Source organism: Sinocyclocheilus grahami, unplaced genomic scaffold, assembly GCF_001515645.1.
Source record: "Sinocyclocheilus grahami isolate Dianchi unplaced genomic scaffold, SAMN03320097.WGS_v1.1 scaffold208.1, whole genome shotgun sequence".
Lineage (NCBI taxonomy): Eukaryota > Metazoa > Chordata > Actinopteri > Cypriniformes > Cyprinidae > Sinocyclocheilus > Sinocyclocheilus grahami.
In genome coordinates this window covers 1,659,515-1,675,344 of record NW_015505387.1, presented here as the reverse complement: position 1 = coordinate 1,675,344, position 15,830 = coordinate 1,659,515, and the positions used below count along the sequence as shown (strand labels likewise).

Below are 15,830 nucleotides of genomic sequence, written 5' to 3'. Positions count from 1 at the left end.
TATTCATTTCACTTTTGGTGTGAAAAGGCTTTTATATTTGCCAAAAATATAACTTTTTTTATTTTAAAAACAAGCAAGCAAGCCCTGTCCGGATTTAAAAAGTAACGCAAAAGTAACGTAACGCGTTACTTTCCATAAAAAGTAACTAAGTAATGTAATTAGTTACTGTTTTATGAAGTAACGCAATATTGTAATGCATTACTTTTAAAAGTAACTTTCCCCAACACTGGATATTACGGTAGTTTTCTCAAATGAAACGGTAAAATGCTAATGAAGTGACTCTCAAGAGCAGCTGGAGATGACATTCGTGTTCATATCATCATATAGTGAGACGGCAGAAGCTGAAAACACCGCGAGCTTCATCTGCGCTTTAGTATGTGTGTAGTAAACAAAACAGTGCAGAAATCATGACGCCGTATGCGTGATATCAAATGCTTCCGCAGGTTTATAGTATTACTATAGCACTTCACCTGAGCATTGCGAATCGCGTGTATGGCCATGATAAGCGCTGAATGAATGACAGGCTTTCTATTGTAACATTGCGCAAGGTAAATAAGGGTGACATCTAGTGGAGAAGACTAATGATAAGATTCACGTTAATCAGATCTTATTTTAAATGTGTGCTGAAGTAAATACTGGAAAAGATCGATTTGCGGCTTTTGAGAATCGATATCAAATCGACGTCATTTAAAAAAACTATTTGTCGGAAAATATGAAAACTATTCATTTATGAAGGGCTGAAATCACTGTACTTTACAGGAAAAGGGCATGCTGGATTTATAACACAAGACAAAATGGAATAATCACTTTATCTTGTTTTCATAGTCATGAAAATAAAGTTTGATTAAACAGCATGCCTGTGGTGTTGTTCTCAGTAGAAATTGTTTCTGAGAAGTGCATATCACTATACCTCTTTATTTTCTAATCTTTTTCTGTCTCTTTCTCCCTCCTTTGTCTGGTTTTGTTGACAGCTACCTTCAGTCCCGTCACGCTCTTGCTGTTCTTTGTGCTGTATTTTTTTCTGAGCTGTTGGACATACGGTGTGTCCGTCCCCAGTGGTCTGTTTGTCCCGTCTCTTCTCTGTGGAGCTTCACTTGGGCGCCTAGTGGCCAATGTCCTCAAGATGTAAGATTCATTCCTCTTTACAATCTCTTAAGAAGTACCAAGGGCATCCGTTGGAACAGGACACACATATTTATTGTGTCTTATGCATCATAATTTCTTATCCTACACTTATGTTGTTTTTCATGTGTGCAATTGCAGTAACTTCCACATGCAAATATATTCGGGGACCTTTGCCTTGATTGGAGCAGCTGCCTTTCTAGGAGGTGTGGTCAGAATGACCATCAGCCTGACAGTCATCTTAATTGAATCCACCAATGAGATCACATACGGACTTCCCATTATGATAACACTAATGGTAGGAAAACAAATTCACAAATCAAGTTCTGATACCTGTTGTGTTTTTTTATGTTGTATGGGAAATCATCATCTTAGATGTTTGTGTAATAATGACTACGACTGGCCAGCAAACTCACCAGACCTGAACCCCATAGAGAATCTATGGGGTATTGTCAAGAGGAAAATGAGAAACAAGAGACCAAAAAATGCAGATGAGCTGAAGGCCAGTGTCAAAGAACCCTGGGCTTCTATACCACCTCAGCAGTGCCACAAACAGATCGCCTCCATGCCACGCCGAATTGAGGCAGTAATTAAAGCAAAAGGAGCCCCTACCAAGTATTGAGTACATGTACAGTAAATGAACATACTTTCCAGAAGGCCAACAATTCACTAAAAAAAATTTTTTATTGGTCTTATGAAGTATTCTAATTTGTTGAGATAGTGAATTGGTGGGTTTTTGTGAAATGTGAGCCAAAATCATCACAATTAAAAGACCCAAAGACTTAAACTACTTCAGTCTGTGTGCATTGAATTTATTTAATACACGAGTTTCACAATTTGAGTTGAATTACTGAAATAAATTAACTTTTCCACGACATTCTAATTTATTGAGATGCACCTGTATATATAAATACACACACATGCATGTGTATATATTTAAGAACATTTTTATATTTTTATATTAAATATTTAAGTTATACAAATATAAATAAATACATGTAAATATTTTCTAAATATGTACTGTATGAGTGTGTATACATTTATATATACATAATAAATATGCACAGTACACACATATATTATGTAAACAAAAACTTTTATTTTGGATGCGATTAATCGTTGCCCAGCACTAATTTTAATTATATCAGACTACATCCTTTATGAATGTCCTCCTAATATAGCATAATTAGAATTTAATGACGTAAAACATACAACTTCAATGTACACTACTTACTGGCACTGCATGTTTTGTCAGGTGGCCAAGTGGACAGGAGATTTCTTTAATAAGGGAATATATGATATTCATATTCACCTGAAGGGAGTCCCACTGCTGGAGTGGGAAACAGAGGTCGAGATGGACAAGTGAGACCATTTTAATACATGTACCGCAGTTTGTGGCCCAGAAGTGTTTGAATATTAAGTTACACTTAAAAATGTCTCCGTTTCATAGCATTATTTGTCATCTAATGCGAGTTCTTTGAATTTTTTTTAATATATATTTAATGCAGTGATATCCATACTTTTAAGTTTCCAGATACTGTAGTTCTTTTATTTTTTTTTTACAACTAATTTCTCTTGATCTCTCTCTGTTAGATTAACGGCCAGCGACATCATGGAGCCCAACCTGACGTATGTGTATCCTCACACCCGTATCCAGTCTCTGGTCAGCATCCTGAGGACCACCGTCTATCACGCTTTCCCCGTCGTCACCGAGAACAGAGACAATGAGAAGGAGTTTATGAAGGGCAATATCCTCATAGGCAACAATATCAGATTTAAGGTACAACATGACATGTATTGTAGCAGTATTTAACTACAGCGTTTTGACCACAAGATGGTGCAAATGGTCTTCTGCTTTTAAACGTATTACTCGGTAGCGCAGACATTATTTTATTAGCTTTATTTGATACTCCGATCATATACTTTAAGGAGGGGTGTAATATCACTTCTGAGTGATCAAACGTTTTGTGTGTGTGTGTGTGTGTGTATGTGTGTGTGTGTGTGTGTGTGGTGGATGATAAAAAGGACTACGCTAAAGTAAGGAACCGAGCCATAATTAGAGATCAGATTATCATAGAAAATTGGAGGGTGGTTGTTTTGACTTGAACTAATGCAGCTTTTCACATTCGCTATAGACAAATCCTTTGTTCATCTATCAAAAGTATCTATTTACTTTTGTGTTTTCAATAGTGCTGTCAAACGATTAATCGCATCCAAAATAAAAGTTTTTGTTGACATAATATATGTGTGTGCTGTGTATATTTATTATGTATATATAAATACACACACATTCAGTATATATATTTGGAAATATTTACATGTGTATATACATTTATATTATATTTTATATTACTGTATATTTAATATATAAACGTAACATATTTTTCTTAAATATATACATGCGTTTGTGTGTATTTACATATGCATAATAAATGTACACAGCACACACACATATACAATGTAAATAAAAACTTTTATTTTGGATGCGATTAATTGTTTGACAGCACTAGTTGTCAGTATAACAGTGTTTTATGTCAGTATTTCCTGATGTAAAGTGCGCCTACAGTTTTGATGACAATGATCGAAAAAGCACAAAATCACCATTAGAGCTTTGCTAGAAAGTTTTTCCTTGTTCCTCCCTTTTTCCGAAATTGGCGTGATTTGACTGTTTTAATGGTGGCCCTGAGTATGACTTCAAAGTGGACTTAATAAATGTCCCTGGAGTTACTGTGCAAAAAAAATTATAATAAATTTTTACTAATGCGTAATAACTTTCTCTACCTCTAAAATAATGTTTAATCCACTCTCCACTTTCAAAATCCAATTGGTTGATCAAGTCCTACATTATTTTAGTGTGAATATTCAGTTTGCTGTTTCATGTTGTCTTTAAAATGACTAAAACCACACATTAAATGACAAATAGATTTATTAAACCCTCCGTTTATTAATTGTTGTTTTATAATACATGAACTATGTTCATTTAACTTTAAAATGTAAAGTTTAATGTACTTTAAAAATAAACTAATGTTAACCTATTAGTATTCAAATGCAGCAATTAACATCAACCAGGATTAATAAATGCTGCAAAACGTTTCCCGTCCTTCAGAAAAGCAGCGTGTTGACGCGTGCGGGGGAGCAGAGGCGGAGGTGTCAGTCCATGAAATCATACCCGTCTAGTGAGCTGCGCAACGTGTGTGATGAGCAGACCGCAGTGGAGCCGGCGGAGGAAGGGCAGGACATCCTTCAGCAGATGCTGGAGAGGAGGTCAGTCGACCAACTTTGACCTCCACGACTATTAGCACCCTGTTCCTGCTGAAAAGCACCGACCGTCTGCTATTACACAAGATGGATTTGTATGTAGTGTATATTGTTACACGAATATTTACTCCACATTCTGTACTTTTGTAGCATTTATAGCTCCTGGAAGTCCACTTATAATTTTATTCAAGGTTTCTTACAACATAAACAGTGCTTAGTGACACACTTCGAATTTGACAGGCTTTTTACTCCTTTACCTTTAAGAGATTTCCATATTTGGACCACAGTCAAAAGGGTTACATTTTTGAAATCTGAAAGCTGAATAAATGAGCTTTCCATTGATGTATGGTTTGTTAGGATAATAGGACAATTTTTGGCCGAGATACAACTATTTGAAAATCTGTAATCTGAGGGTGCAAAAAAAAAATCTAAATTAAGTTTTGATATATTTACGGTAGGAAATGTACAAAATATCTTCATGGAACATTATATAAACGTAACATATTTTTCTTAAATATATACATGCGTTTGTGTGTATTTACATATGCATAATAAATGTACACAGCACACACACATATACAATGTAAATAAAAACTTTTATTTTGGATGCGATTAATTGTTTGACAGCACTAGTTGTCAGTATAACAGTGTTTTATGTCAGTATTTCCTGATGTAAAGTGCGCCTACAGTTTTGATGACAATGATCGAAAAAGCACAAAATCACCATTAGAGCTTTGCTAGAAAGTTTTTCCTTGTTCCTCCCTTTTTCCGAAATTGGCGTGATTTGACTGTTTTAATGGTGGCCCTGAGTATGACTTCAAAGTGGACTTAATAAATGTCCCTGGAGTTACTGTGCAAAAAAAATTATAATAAATTTTTACTAATGCGTAATAACTTTCTCTACCTCTAAAATAATGTTTAATCCACTCTCCACTTTCAAAATCCAATTGGTTGATCAAGTCCTACATTATTTTAGTGTGAATATTCAGTTTGCTGTTTCATGTTGTCTTTAAAATGACTAAAACCACACATTAAATGACAAATAGATTTATTAAACCCTCCGTTTATTAATTGTTGTTTTATAATACATGAACTATGTTCATTTAACTTTAAAATGTAAAGTTTAATGTACTTTAAAAATAAACTAATGTTAACCTATTAGTATTCAAATGCAGCAATTAACATCAACCAGGATTAATAAATGCTGCAAAACGTTTCCCGTCCTTCAGAAAAGCAGCGTGTTGACGCGTGCGGGGGAGCAGAGGCGGAGGTGTCAGTCCATGAAATCATACCCGTCTAGTGAGCTGCGCAACGTGTGTGATGAGCAGACCGCAGTGGAGCCGGCGGAGGAAGGGCAGGACATCCTTCAGCAGATGCTGGAGAGGAGGTCAGTCGACCAACTTTGACCTCCACGACTATTAGCACCCTGTTCCTGCTGAAAAGCACCGACCGTCTGCTATTACACAAGATGGATTTGTATGTAGTGTATATTGTTACACGAATATTTACTCCACATTCTGTACTTTTGTAGCATTTATAGCTCCTGGAAGTCCACTTATAATTTTATTCAAGGTTTCTTACAACATAAACAGTGCTTAGTGACACACTTCGAATTTGACAGGCTTTTTACTCCTTTACCTTTAAGAGATTTCCATATTTGGACCACAGTCAAAAGGGTTACATTTTTGAAATCTGAAAGCTGAATAAATGAGCTTTCCATTGATGTATGGTTTGTTAGGATAATAGGACAATTTTTGGCCGAGATACAACTATTTGAAAATCTGTAATCTGAGGGTGCAAAAAAAAAATCTAAATTAAGTTTTGATATATTTACGGTAGGAAATGTACAAAATATCTTCATGGAACATTTACTTAATATTCTAATGATTTTTGGCATAAAAGAAAAATCGATAGTTTTGAATAATTAAAATGTATTCTGTCTCAGTGTGTTTTTGGCTATTGCTGCAAATATACATTTATTCAAATATACGTTTATTCTGCTTAAAGGAGACCTATTATGCCCCTTTTTACAGTATGTAATATAGGTCTCTGGTGTCCCCAGAATGTGTCTGGGAAGTTTCAGCTCAAAATACCCCAAAGATCATTTATTATATCATTTTGAAAATGCCTATTTTGAGTGGAAGCAGAAACACGCTGTTTTTTGGGCCTGTCTCTTTAAATGCAAATGAGCTGCTGCTCCCCGCCCCCTCTTTCAGAATAGAGCATGCCTTTACAGCTCGTACCTGCTAAAAAACATCTGTTTTGGTTCTGATTATCATGTTTAAATCATGCGTTTGAAACCATATTAGCTTAAACTTCTGAAATACCGTTTTCTGAGTGCACACGGACAGAAAGCGGCTGCCACAAAGTTAAAATGAACTAAGACTAAACTAAACTCTCATTCACACACAAGTTATAATAATAGATAAAACCATAAAAACTGAAATTTGTTACTTGAAATAAATGTTAAAGGAGACATATTATGCCCCTTTTTACAATATGTAATATAAGTCTCTGGTGTCCCCAGAATGTGTCTATGAAGTTTCAGCTGAAAATACCCCACAGATCATTTATGATGCTAACGGTCTAATCAGATTCAATGATCTATGCTAAGCTACAGCTAAAATTGCTACCACCAGACCCGGAGATCGGCTGAATGGATTCGAAAATGGTAAAACTCAACTGTTTAACTCTAGGGGAGTTGGAAAATGAGCCTATTTTCAAAAATAGTGGAGTGTTCCTTTAAGCATGTTAGCGGCATTTAGAAAAGCAAAGACCACTCTTTGGTAGAGTGAAGCAAATAAAGCTAATAATAATCAAGATAAAAGTGAAGTTTCCTCCACACTGACCAGTTAGTTGTAAATCTAGAGCATATGTTAACACGCTGATGTTTTGTGTCTGCTCTCTATGGTTGATGTTGGCAGACACGTGCCGTACCCAAACCTGTACCCGGACCAGTCTCCCAGTGAGGAGTGGACCCTGGAGGAGAGGTTCCGGCCGCTCACCTTTCACGGGCTCATCCTGCGCTCGCAGCTCGTCAACCTGCTGATCTGTGGCGTCTGCTACGCTGAAAACCAGTCGGTCAGGGACAGTCAGATCTCATCACCTTTCCTCTCGTCACCCTTTCTCTTGCCTTTATTTCCCACCTCGATTTTCCTAATTACTCACACTATTACTTGAAAGTGAATATAAGTGACATTATACTGATTCAATTTACTTCATTAATAACTGTTTCTGGTTTCATGGTATTTTAATCTCAAACATTTTGCAGGTGTTATCAAGACAGCGTGGGCATGGATTAAGAATATCATTAACTAATGTTCTAACATATTTCGACCAAGCAAATCCCACCAAGTAAAATCAAGTCCTGTACACTACATTATTTCTTGCTTGATGTTCTGCTTCACTCAGAAATACGTTACATTGCTATGAACATTATACAAGATATTTGATTCCAGAGAGAGTCTTCATACTCGTTAATAAAAAATGTAATAACTTAACAACTTTTTTTTTTACTGACAACCCAATGAATTCGATTGAATGTGCATATGTAGTGTGCTTTAAATCTTAAAAGTATGTTCAAACTGTACTTATAAATTATATAAACTAAAATATAAGGGTACTTCAGTATACTTAGTGTACATGACTTTCTTAACACACTTAAGTACACTTTTATTTAACAAGTGCACTTTGTTGTAATGTGTAATGTCCAATTAAAATTAAGTTAAAGTATTTTAATTTTTGCATTTTTGTAATGCTTTAAAGAACACTTGATGTGTTGACTGAATACTAAAGCACATGTAAAGTACTTGATTATAATTTTAAATATTTTGCTATTCGATATTACATTCAATATATATTTAATTTTGTACTAAATCACAACTTAATCACATTTAAAAATGACATGACATAAAGGTTTTTACTAGAAATATTATTTACCATGAATGCTTGTCAGTATATTCTGCTGTCAACTTATTTTACTTAAGTCCTACTTAAAAGTGGGTGGGAAAAAAGCAATCAAAAGTTCATCTAATTGCATGTAAAATAAAATTAAACTATGATATTTTCATTTATACAACAGTTCTTTCTGCTCCTCGAATCTGATTGGCTGAGAGCCTTTTCCAGCAGTGCGATATTCTAGTGATAACTCCGACCGTTTCACAGTTCGTATCACTCCGCTTGCAGTATTTCTCACAGACAGTGTCATGCTAGATGCCCAAATCCACTATCATTTTATAAATAATGCTGTTTTTGTGTCACGGAATGTGGTTTTAAGAGTTTTTTTAGGCGCTGAGTCCATCTCTCTCATAATACTCTACAGTAAGCTTTTAATACAATAAGCTTTCAATGAAGCAACTCAACTTTCCTTCGTTACTATTTCTAAAGTGACGTTTTGGAATTAATAAAAGACTGCATGTTTGCATGTATTATTTCTATAAGTACTCTTTTTAAAAGAATGCTAAAGTGAAGTATTTTTTCACAAGGGTCTGTTTAGCTGCAATCAGAGTGAGAAACATTGATCTGTTTGAACTGTAGATGCAACCAAATACATGCCAGCCATTTGAGAGCTGCCTCTCTCTCCTCTGCCCTCTGTAGAGCGCCTCACAGCCACGGCTCTCTCATTCAGAGATGACTGAGGATTACCCACGATTCCCTGACATCCACGATCTCGACCTGGCCCTTCTCAATCCACGCATGATTGTGGTAAAGTCCTCTGACCTATCAGACTCTTCAGGGGAATGTCGTGAGGCTCGCAGCAGTACATAAACTAGTGCTCTATATCCAGTTATCTAGGATGTGTGTATAATGGCTGTTAATTGGTGATAATTGTAAGTGTGTAAGTGATCTTGTTGTAAAGTGAGCCTTGCAGTGATGACAGTTTGTTCAGCGGTCTCTCTCAGACATAATTAGACTCATTTGTCTTTCTTTTTTTTTTCTTTCTTAAACAGGACGTGACTCCTTACATGAACCCCTGTCCATATACAGTCTCTCCAAATACATGTGTTTCCCAAGTATTCAATCTGTTCAGGACCATGGGCCTTCGACACTTACCTGTGGTCAATGCGGTGGGAGAGGTACGTCTAAAACACAAACATCTAAGCATGTTGTTAGAAACACAGTGACAAAGAAATATAGAAGCAACTTTGTGTGTCTTCAAATTTTTTTTGTGTCTTCATTTATACTTTTAAGGCAAAGTTCAACCAAAAATAAAAATTCTGTCATCTCTTTACTTAGGGCTGTGAAATTTTTGGGTAGACAGCGAAGCAGTTAGGTTTGCAATTAAATTCGGGAATGATTTTTGCAAATTCAGAATGATCCGATTCTTATTCACAATGAAATCTGATTTGATTTCAATTAAGGATTAGATTTTTGTATTTCAAAGTGCAAGAAAAAAAAGTTACTTAAAATAAAATAAACTTTACCTAAAATAAAAGTATTAAAAGTTATTTCAGCCAAGGCAACATTTCTCATTTTCATTTTATCTTGTTGTACTAAAATAATTTAAACTAAAACTGAAGTAAAACAATATATAAAAACGATATACATTAAATTAAAAACAAAAATGAAACAAAATTACTAAAACTTGAAATAAAATGGAAAAAATATAAAAATAAAATAATTCAAAATATTAATAAAAACTTGAATTGTATCTCAGTGATACTAAAGTAACCCTGAATTGTGTATGCAAGCAATTTAATGTTAAGATATTAAATTAGATTTTACAAAATTGCAATTCTTTTTTTAGCATTGTACATTCTTGAAGGAACATTCCACTATTTTTGAAAATAGGCTCATTTTCCAACTCCCCTAGAGTTAAACAGTTGAGTTTTACCGTTTTCGAATCCATTCAGCCGATCTCCGGTTCTGGCGGTAGCACTTTTAGCTTAGCTTAGCATAGATCATTAAATCTGATTAGACCGTTAGCATCATGCTCAAAAATGACCAAAGAGTTTCTATATTTTTCCTGTTTAAAACTTGACTCTTCTGTAGTTACATCGTGCACTAAGACCGATGAAAAATGAAAAGTAGCGATTTTCTAGGCCGATATGGCTAGGAACTATACTCTCATTCCGGCGTAATATCATTGTGCCTGCTGCACCCATGGTACGGCAGCAAAGTTCCTTGATTATTACGCCAGAATGAGAGTATAGTTCCTAAGCATATCGGCCTAGAAAATCGCAACTTTTCATTTTTCATCGGTCTTAGTACACGATGTAACTACAGAAGAGTCAAGTTTTAAATAGTATCGAAAAAATATCGAAACTTTTTGGTCATTTTTGAGCGAGATGCTAACGGTCTAATCAGATTCAATGATCTATGCTAAGCTAAGCTAAAAGTGCTACCACCAGAACCGGAGATCGGCTGAATGGATTCGAAAACGGTAGAACTCAACTGTTTAACTCTTAGGGGAGTTGGAAAATGAGCCTAATAGTGGAGTGTTCCTTTAACTGAGACACAATTCATGATTTAAAAATTCATGTTTGAAGATTGAGGCATAAGCTCCATCCATCCAGTTTCATAAAGTGGTGTTTTGTCATCTGTGTCTCTCTCTCAGATCGTGGGAATAATCACCAGACATAATCTTACCCATGAGTTTTTAGTTGCTAAACTCCGACAGCATTACATCACAATCTAAGACACCGTCAAGCAGCCAAGCTTGAGTAATGGCGTCCTCGAGGTGAGAAGAGCCTGAACCCCTGCTTCAGGTCGCACCCTAAAGCCATTCCTAGTATCTGTGTGGACTGCTAGAGTTCGGTACCTGACCCGTCCTGACACACACGCCTCATGCTAGCACTGATGCAGGTGAGGTCCCATTCATCAGCGCCGCCTGTGCTTTATCAACCTCTCTGTAGCACTTTTCATTTAGTCTCTGAGTTCTGAATGTTTTAATAGTGCTCACCATTTCTGTGTATTTCTGAACGTTTGCTTTTGTACAAAGACTGATGTAAACCACAGTCCCTGGCCGAAAGGGTACATGTCATGAAAACGGTCAAGAGCATGCCTGGGCCATCACCCTAAAATCAAAAGGAAGAAATATTTTTGTTTATTTTTGATTGCATTTTTAGGACCATTAAGATTTTATGCATGTCATAATTTTCATTGAAGTTAAACATTTTCTCCAAATTACTGTACTGCCAAAATAAATTTAAATTGTATTGCCATAATTAATGCTGATTTAAATCAAATCAGTGCATTACTGTAATGCAAATATTTTATTTTTAAATGTTTTAATAATAGAGTAATCAATGTAAAGAAAGTTCAGATTTTCTTTTTTAATAAATCTGCATAAATGTCAACAATTCTGTGTTTTTCTGTCAATATGGGGTGCTGTGTGTACATTAATGAGGAAAAAAAATTAACTTAAATGATTTTAGCAAATGGCTGCAATATAACAAAGAGTGAAAAATTTAAGGGGGTCTGAATACTTTCCGTACCCACTGTATATCATTTGAATTATGGGGCGTAACTGTAATTAGATTCTTTTGCAGTTAATGCTAAAAGGCAATACAATATTTTGTTAAATTAGGCTTCATTTACTAAACAAAAATAAACAGAATATTTTTATTTTCTTTGATTTGGGGTGAAATGTATGGAAGCCTGTTTACGCCGCTGAACAAAACTACAAAAGGTAATTGCGACTTTCTCACAATTCTGAGTTTTCCTTGCAATTCTGCCTTTTTAGTTTATATCTTGCAATTCTGACTTTATAACATGCGATTGCCAGTTTATATCACAGAATTCTGAGAAAAGAAGTCAGAAATTACAAAATGTAAACTCAATTGCAAGAGAAAAAAGCGAGATATTGTGAGATAAAAAATAAAAAGATAATTGTGACTTTATTCAGTGGCGGAAACGGGCTTCCATAGAAGTGACTTATTTTCATAAGATCTTAATAGACCCTTTCTAGGACTCAACAATCAGATGTATATGGATTTTCATCTCATATAGTCATGCCATTATATCAATAATCCCTATTTCTAGTGACAAACTTACTCTATTTCGAAATGCAATGTAAAGTTATGGCATTTATCCCAAGTGAAGAATGTTTTAATTGTAATTGTGGCATTAATAATATATATTTTTTTCCCCATTCCATTGAAATGCCCTGACATTCTTGATGCAGTTTTGTCAGGGAAGAAAGTTCTCAGGGTGTGTTTGTAATAATGAGCTAATCAAACCACCATAAAATCACTGAATTACAGGGATTTATGTAAAACATATGCTTGTTTTCATAACGTAACACAGTCATGATATTAGTATATCATCATTTGACTGTGGTTTGATTTCAAGGGACTTACAAGAGCAGACTAAATAGTATTAGAAGAAATGATGGCACATTTGTATACTATACATTCCTGACATATTTATTGTTTACTGTAATTTTCTTTTTTATTTGATTTATTTAAGATGAAGGATATTTTGTCACATGTTTTAATTTATGCTTTAAAATGTTGTTTATCTACTATTGCAGTTTTTTTTTTAATTGTGATGTGGAACTATCAAAGTTTTATTTGAGGTGTCTTTTTAATGTATGTTTTATAACATACCGTTTAATTTCTTGACTAAAAATGTGCTGCAGGTTTGGAGAGCCGTCTAAACACCATCCGCCTGTTATAAAAGCTTCATAAACGATATGCAAATGTTACGTGAAAATCGTCTGTGATCTCAATATTTCATTGTGATATCGTACACTATCATTATGGTTTTTCAGGCGATTCATTTTATGCAGTTGTCAAAATAAAATATACACCTTTGTAAGACTTGTGTTCAGTGGAATGAGTTCAGAATTCATGCAGCAGGCCTAACAGCATTTGTAAAACTGCTTGCATATCCTAAAATTATTAAGAAGATTATTTTTAATACTTAAGTATTCGTTGAACTGCATTCTTCCACTAGAATATATATTTTCTGTACAGAACATCTGCCAGTCAGAATTCATGACCAGATGCTGCTTATTATCATAAAATAAACTCTTGTATCACACTGAAAGGTGGACCTTGCATAAAGTCACTGTAGAAAACGTACACGCTTGTGCAATTTAAGTTGTTACTCATGCAAAATATAGAACTTTCAAAAATATGCTCTGGTCAAACTCAAGTATTTCAACTTTATTAACTGTAACTGATTGACAGTCAGTTTAGTGTTCACACTGACAGCTGTTTGAAATGACAAAGCAACATTCATTTTCAGTGGAAGTTGGCAATTTCCAGAGCCGGGGCCATTTGTGATGCAACAATTTGTGCAGAGTACAGCTTAGTTTTATGCAAATAAGTATCGACACAATGTGACAACGACCAATGGGAGTGCGGACCGTGATCTGCCATCTGATACAGGCCAATAGAAACCACCTGTCACGGTGCGTGCGGGGAGATGAAGCGAGGACTCAATCGCTGGAGAAATGGTACTTTATTTTGGTAAAAAATGAAACAAAAACAAACTCAAACCACCCCGAGGGGGAAAAACAGACAGGCAGAGCTAAAGCTGCACACATGCAGACACGAAACACACACAATGAGAAATGACGGATCAGCACAGGACGGCAGACACGAGGAGAATAAGTAGGAACCAAACGAGGAGGCTAACGAGGGAGACACAGGTGGAGCAACTAAAACAATAACGAGGTAACAAGATGGGAGGGGCCAGACAATAGACAGGAGAGAGCACATGGCAAAAGACAACCACAACACAAGTCATGTGCTCCCAGAACACAGTCATCTGGTGGCCCTCCTGGGCACACCGGCTGAAGACTGTGACACCACCAGCACAGGCGACAGGGCATTCTGAACTCCGAAAATCCATTGCTATTAGAAAAAAAAAGCTTATTGAATAATGGTTATTAATCATTTAAATAATATATATTTATAACATAAGATGTATACATATTTTTTTTTATACATTTATTTATGTATTGCTCCAATAGCATACATGTACATTACCATTTAAAAGTTTGGGGTATAAGATATTTGAATGTTTTTGAAAGTCTTTAATGCACATCAAGACTGCATTAATTTAATCGGAAATGAAGTGGAAAAAAATACAACAACATTGTGAAATGTCAGACAATAAGACCAAAAATGCAAAACGTGCTGCTGAAGTGAAAAAAACTCTCTCAAATCCTGATGCTCTTTGGAATAATGGATAGTTCAACTCATAAAAAGCATGCAAAACCAAGGCACTCAAGGATGTGTAAAAAATAAAAAAATTCTCATGGCTATTATAATGTTAAAAACGTATCGGTGCGCACAAACACGTTGTGGCTAACAGGCCTTCATCAGGGTGTAAAAAAACAAACATACTCAAGTATTTTATACTCCAAACAATTAGTCAGACACGATCACCTGACGTGGTCAAATAAGAGAGGAAATTCAAATCATCAGCATAATAAATAAAAAAAATCACAACACATTTAGCTCAAACCCAATATATCAAAAATCAACTATGTAAAACATCAAAATATATATTTACATCAAACACAAACACCAATAACAGTGTGTATTTACATCAGATAAGTACTTGAGTGTTTGTTTGTTTAGGCTTTTTATTTTTACTCCTCCTTGAGTGCCTTGGTTTTGTGATTAAGTGCTTTTTTTTTGTTTGTTTGTTGTTTTGTGTATATATAGCCTATATATATATATATTTTTTTTTTTTTAAATGTCAGTTTATTCCTGTAATGCCAAACGTTGATTTTTCAACATTACTACAGTCTTCAATGTCACATGATCCCAGAAATCATTCTACTATTTTGTTTGATCACTAATCCACAACCCGATCTCACGGAAGTGCATATAAATAGTACGCCAAATAAAAACTCGTGGTATTGATACGCAGAAACTGACTTTGTCGTGTATATGCTACGCAATGGGTAGGATTAGGGTTGTGCAGTAGCCCATCTCGGGTTGTGGAGTAGATGCGTATCATATGTATGCGAAAACTGCGTCATATGTACGCCAACAAATTTCATATAATATGCACGGCAAACACGTGCGTATCATATACACGCCAAAGTCATTTTTTTTGCGCATCAGTACCACGAGTTTTTGTTTTTATATTGTAGCGTCTTGACCAATCAGACACACCATTTTTCATTTGATTTAACAAATCAATTATTCATTAGATTAACAAACGTTCACAGACCCCTCACCCAATAAACATACTGGGTTCCAAGTTGTCTGTGAACAAGGCCCAGGACCCTGGTTACCATGGCAACCCTGACACCAGATACATTTACGACCTAATGGAATGTGAGTAGGGAAAATCACTGCCTTTTTATAGGAAGAGACACAATGCACAGTAGAAATGGATTTTTCTACTAATTAATTCATAGGAAAACCTTTCTTTGAATGAACACACATATCCTTCAGGTCATTGTGTATGTTGTCTTTGATATTTTTAGACTATTTTATGCATGCTTATGATGGAACCCATTCCTGTCATCTTGCCTATATGTA

The 15,830-nt window shown here is 35.2% G+C and overlaps 1 protein-coding gene across 1 annotated transcript in view; it reads left to right on the top strand.

The window, feature by feature from the left end:
* The window catches only part of clcn6 (chloride channel 6), a 21,963-nt gene extending 10,409 nt beyond the window's left edge, over positions 1-11,554 (top strand). The window contains exons 15-23 of the mRNA XM_016286265.1: positions 972-1,125; positions 1,264-1,420; positions 2,378-2,484; positions 2,716-2,902; positions 4,229-4,386; positions 7,305-7,461; positions 8,977-9,084; positions 9,330-9,455; positions 10,937-11,554. Coding sequence (XP_016141751.1) covers positions 972-1,125; positions 1,264-1,420; positions 2,378-2,484; positions 2,716-2,902; positions 4,229-4,386; positions 7,305-7,461; positions 8,977-9,084; positions 9,330-9,455; positions 10,937-11,017 — 1,235 coding nt within the window. The 3' untranslated portion in view covers positions 11,018-11,554. The remainder of the gene's footprint in view (positions 1-971; positions 1,126-1,263; positions 1,421-2,377; positions 2,485-2,715; positions 2,903-4,228; positions 4,387-7,304; positions 7,462-8,976; positions 9,085-9,329; positions 9,456-10,936) is intronic.
* Positions 11,555-15,830: the final 4,276 nt, after the last annotated feature.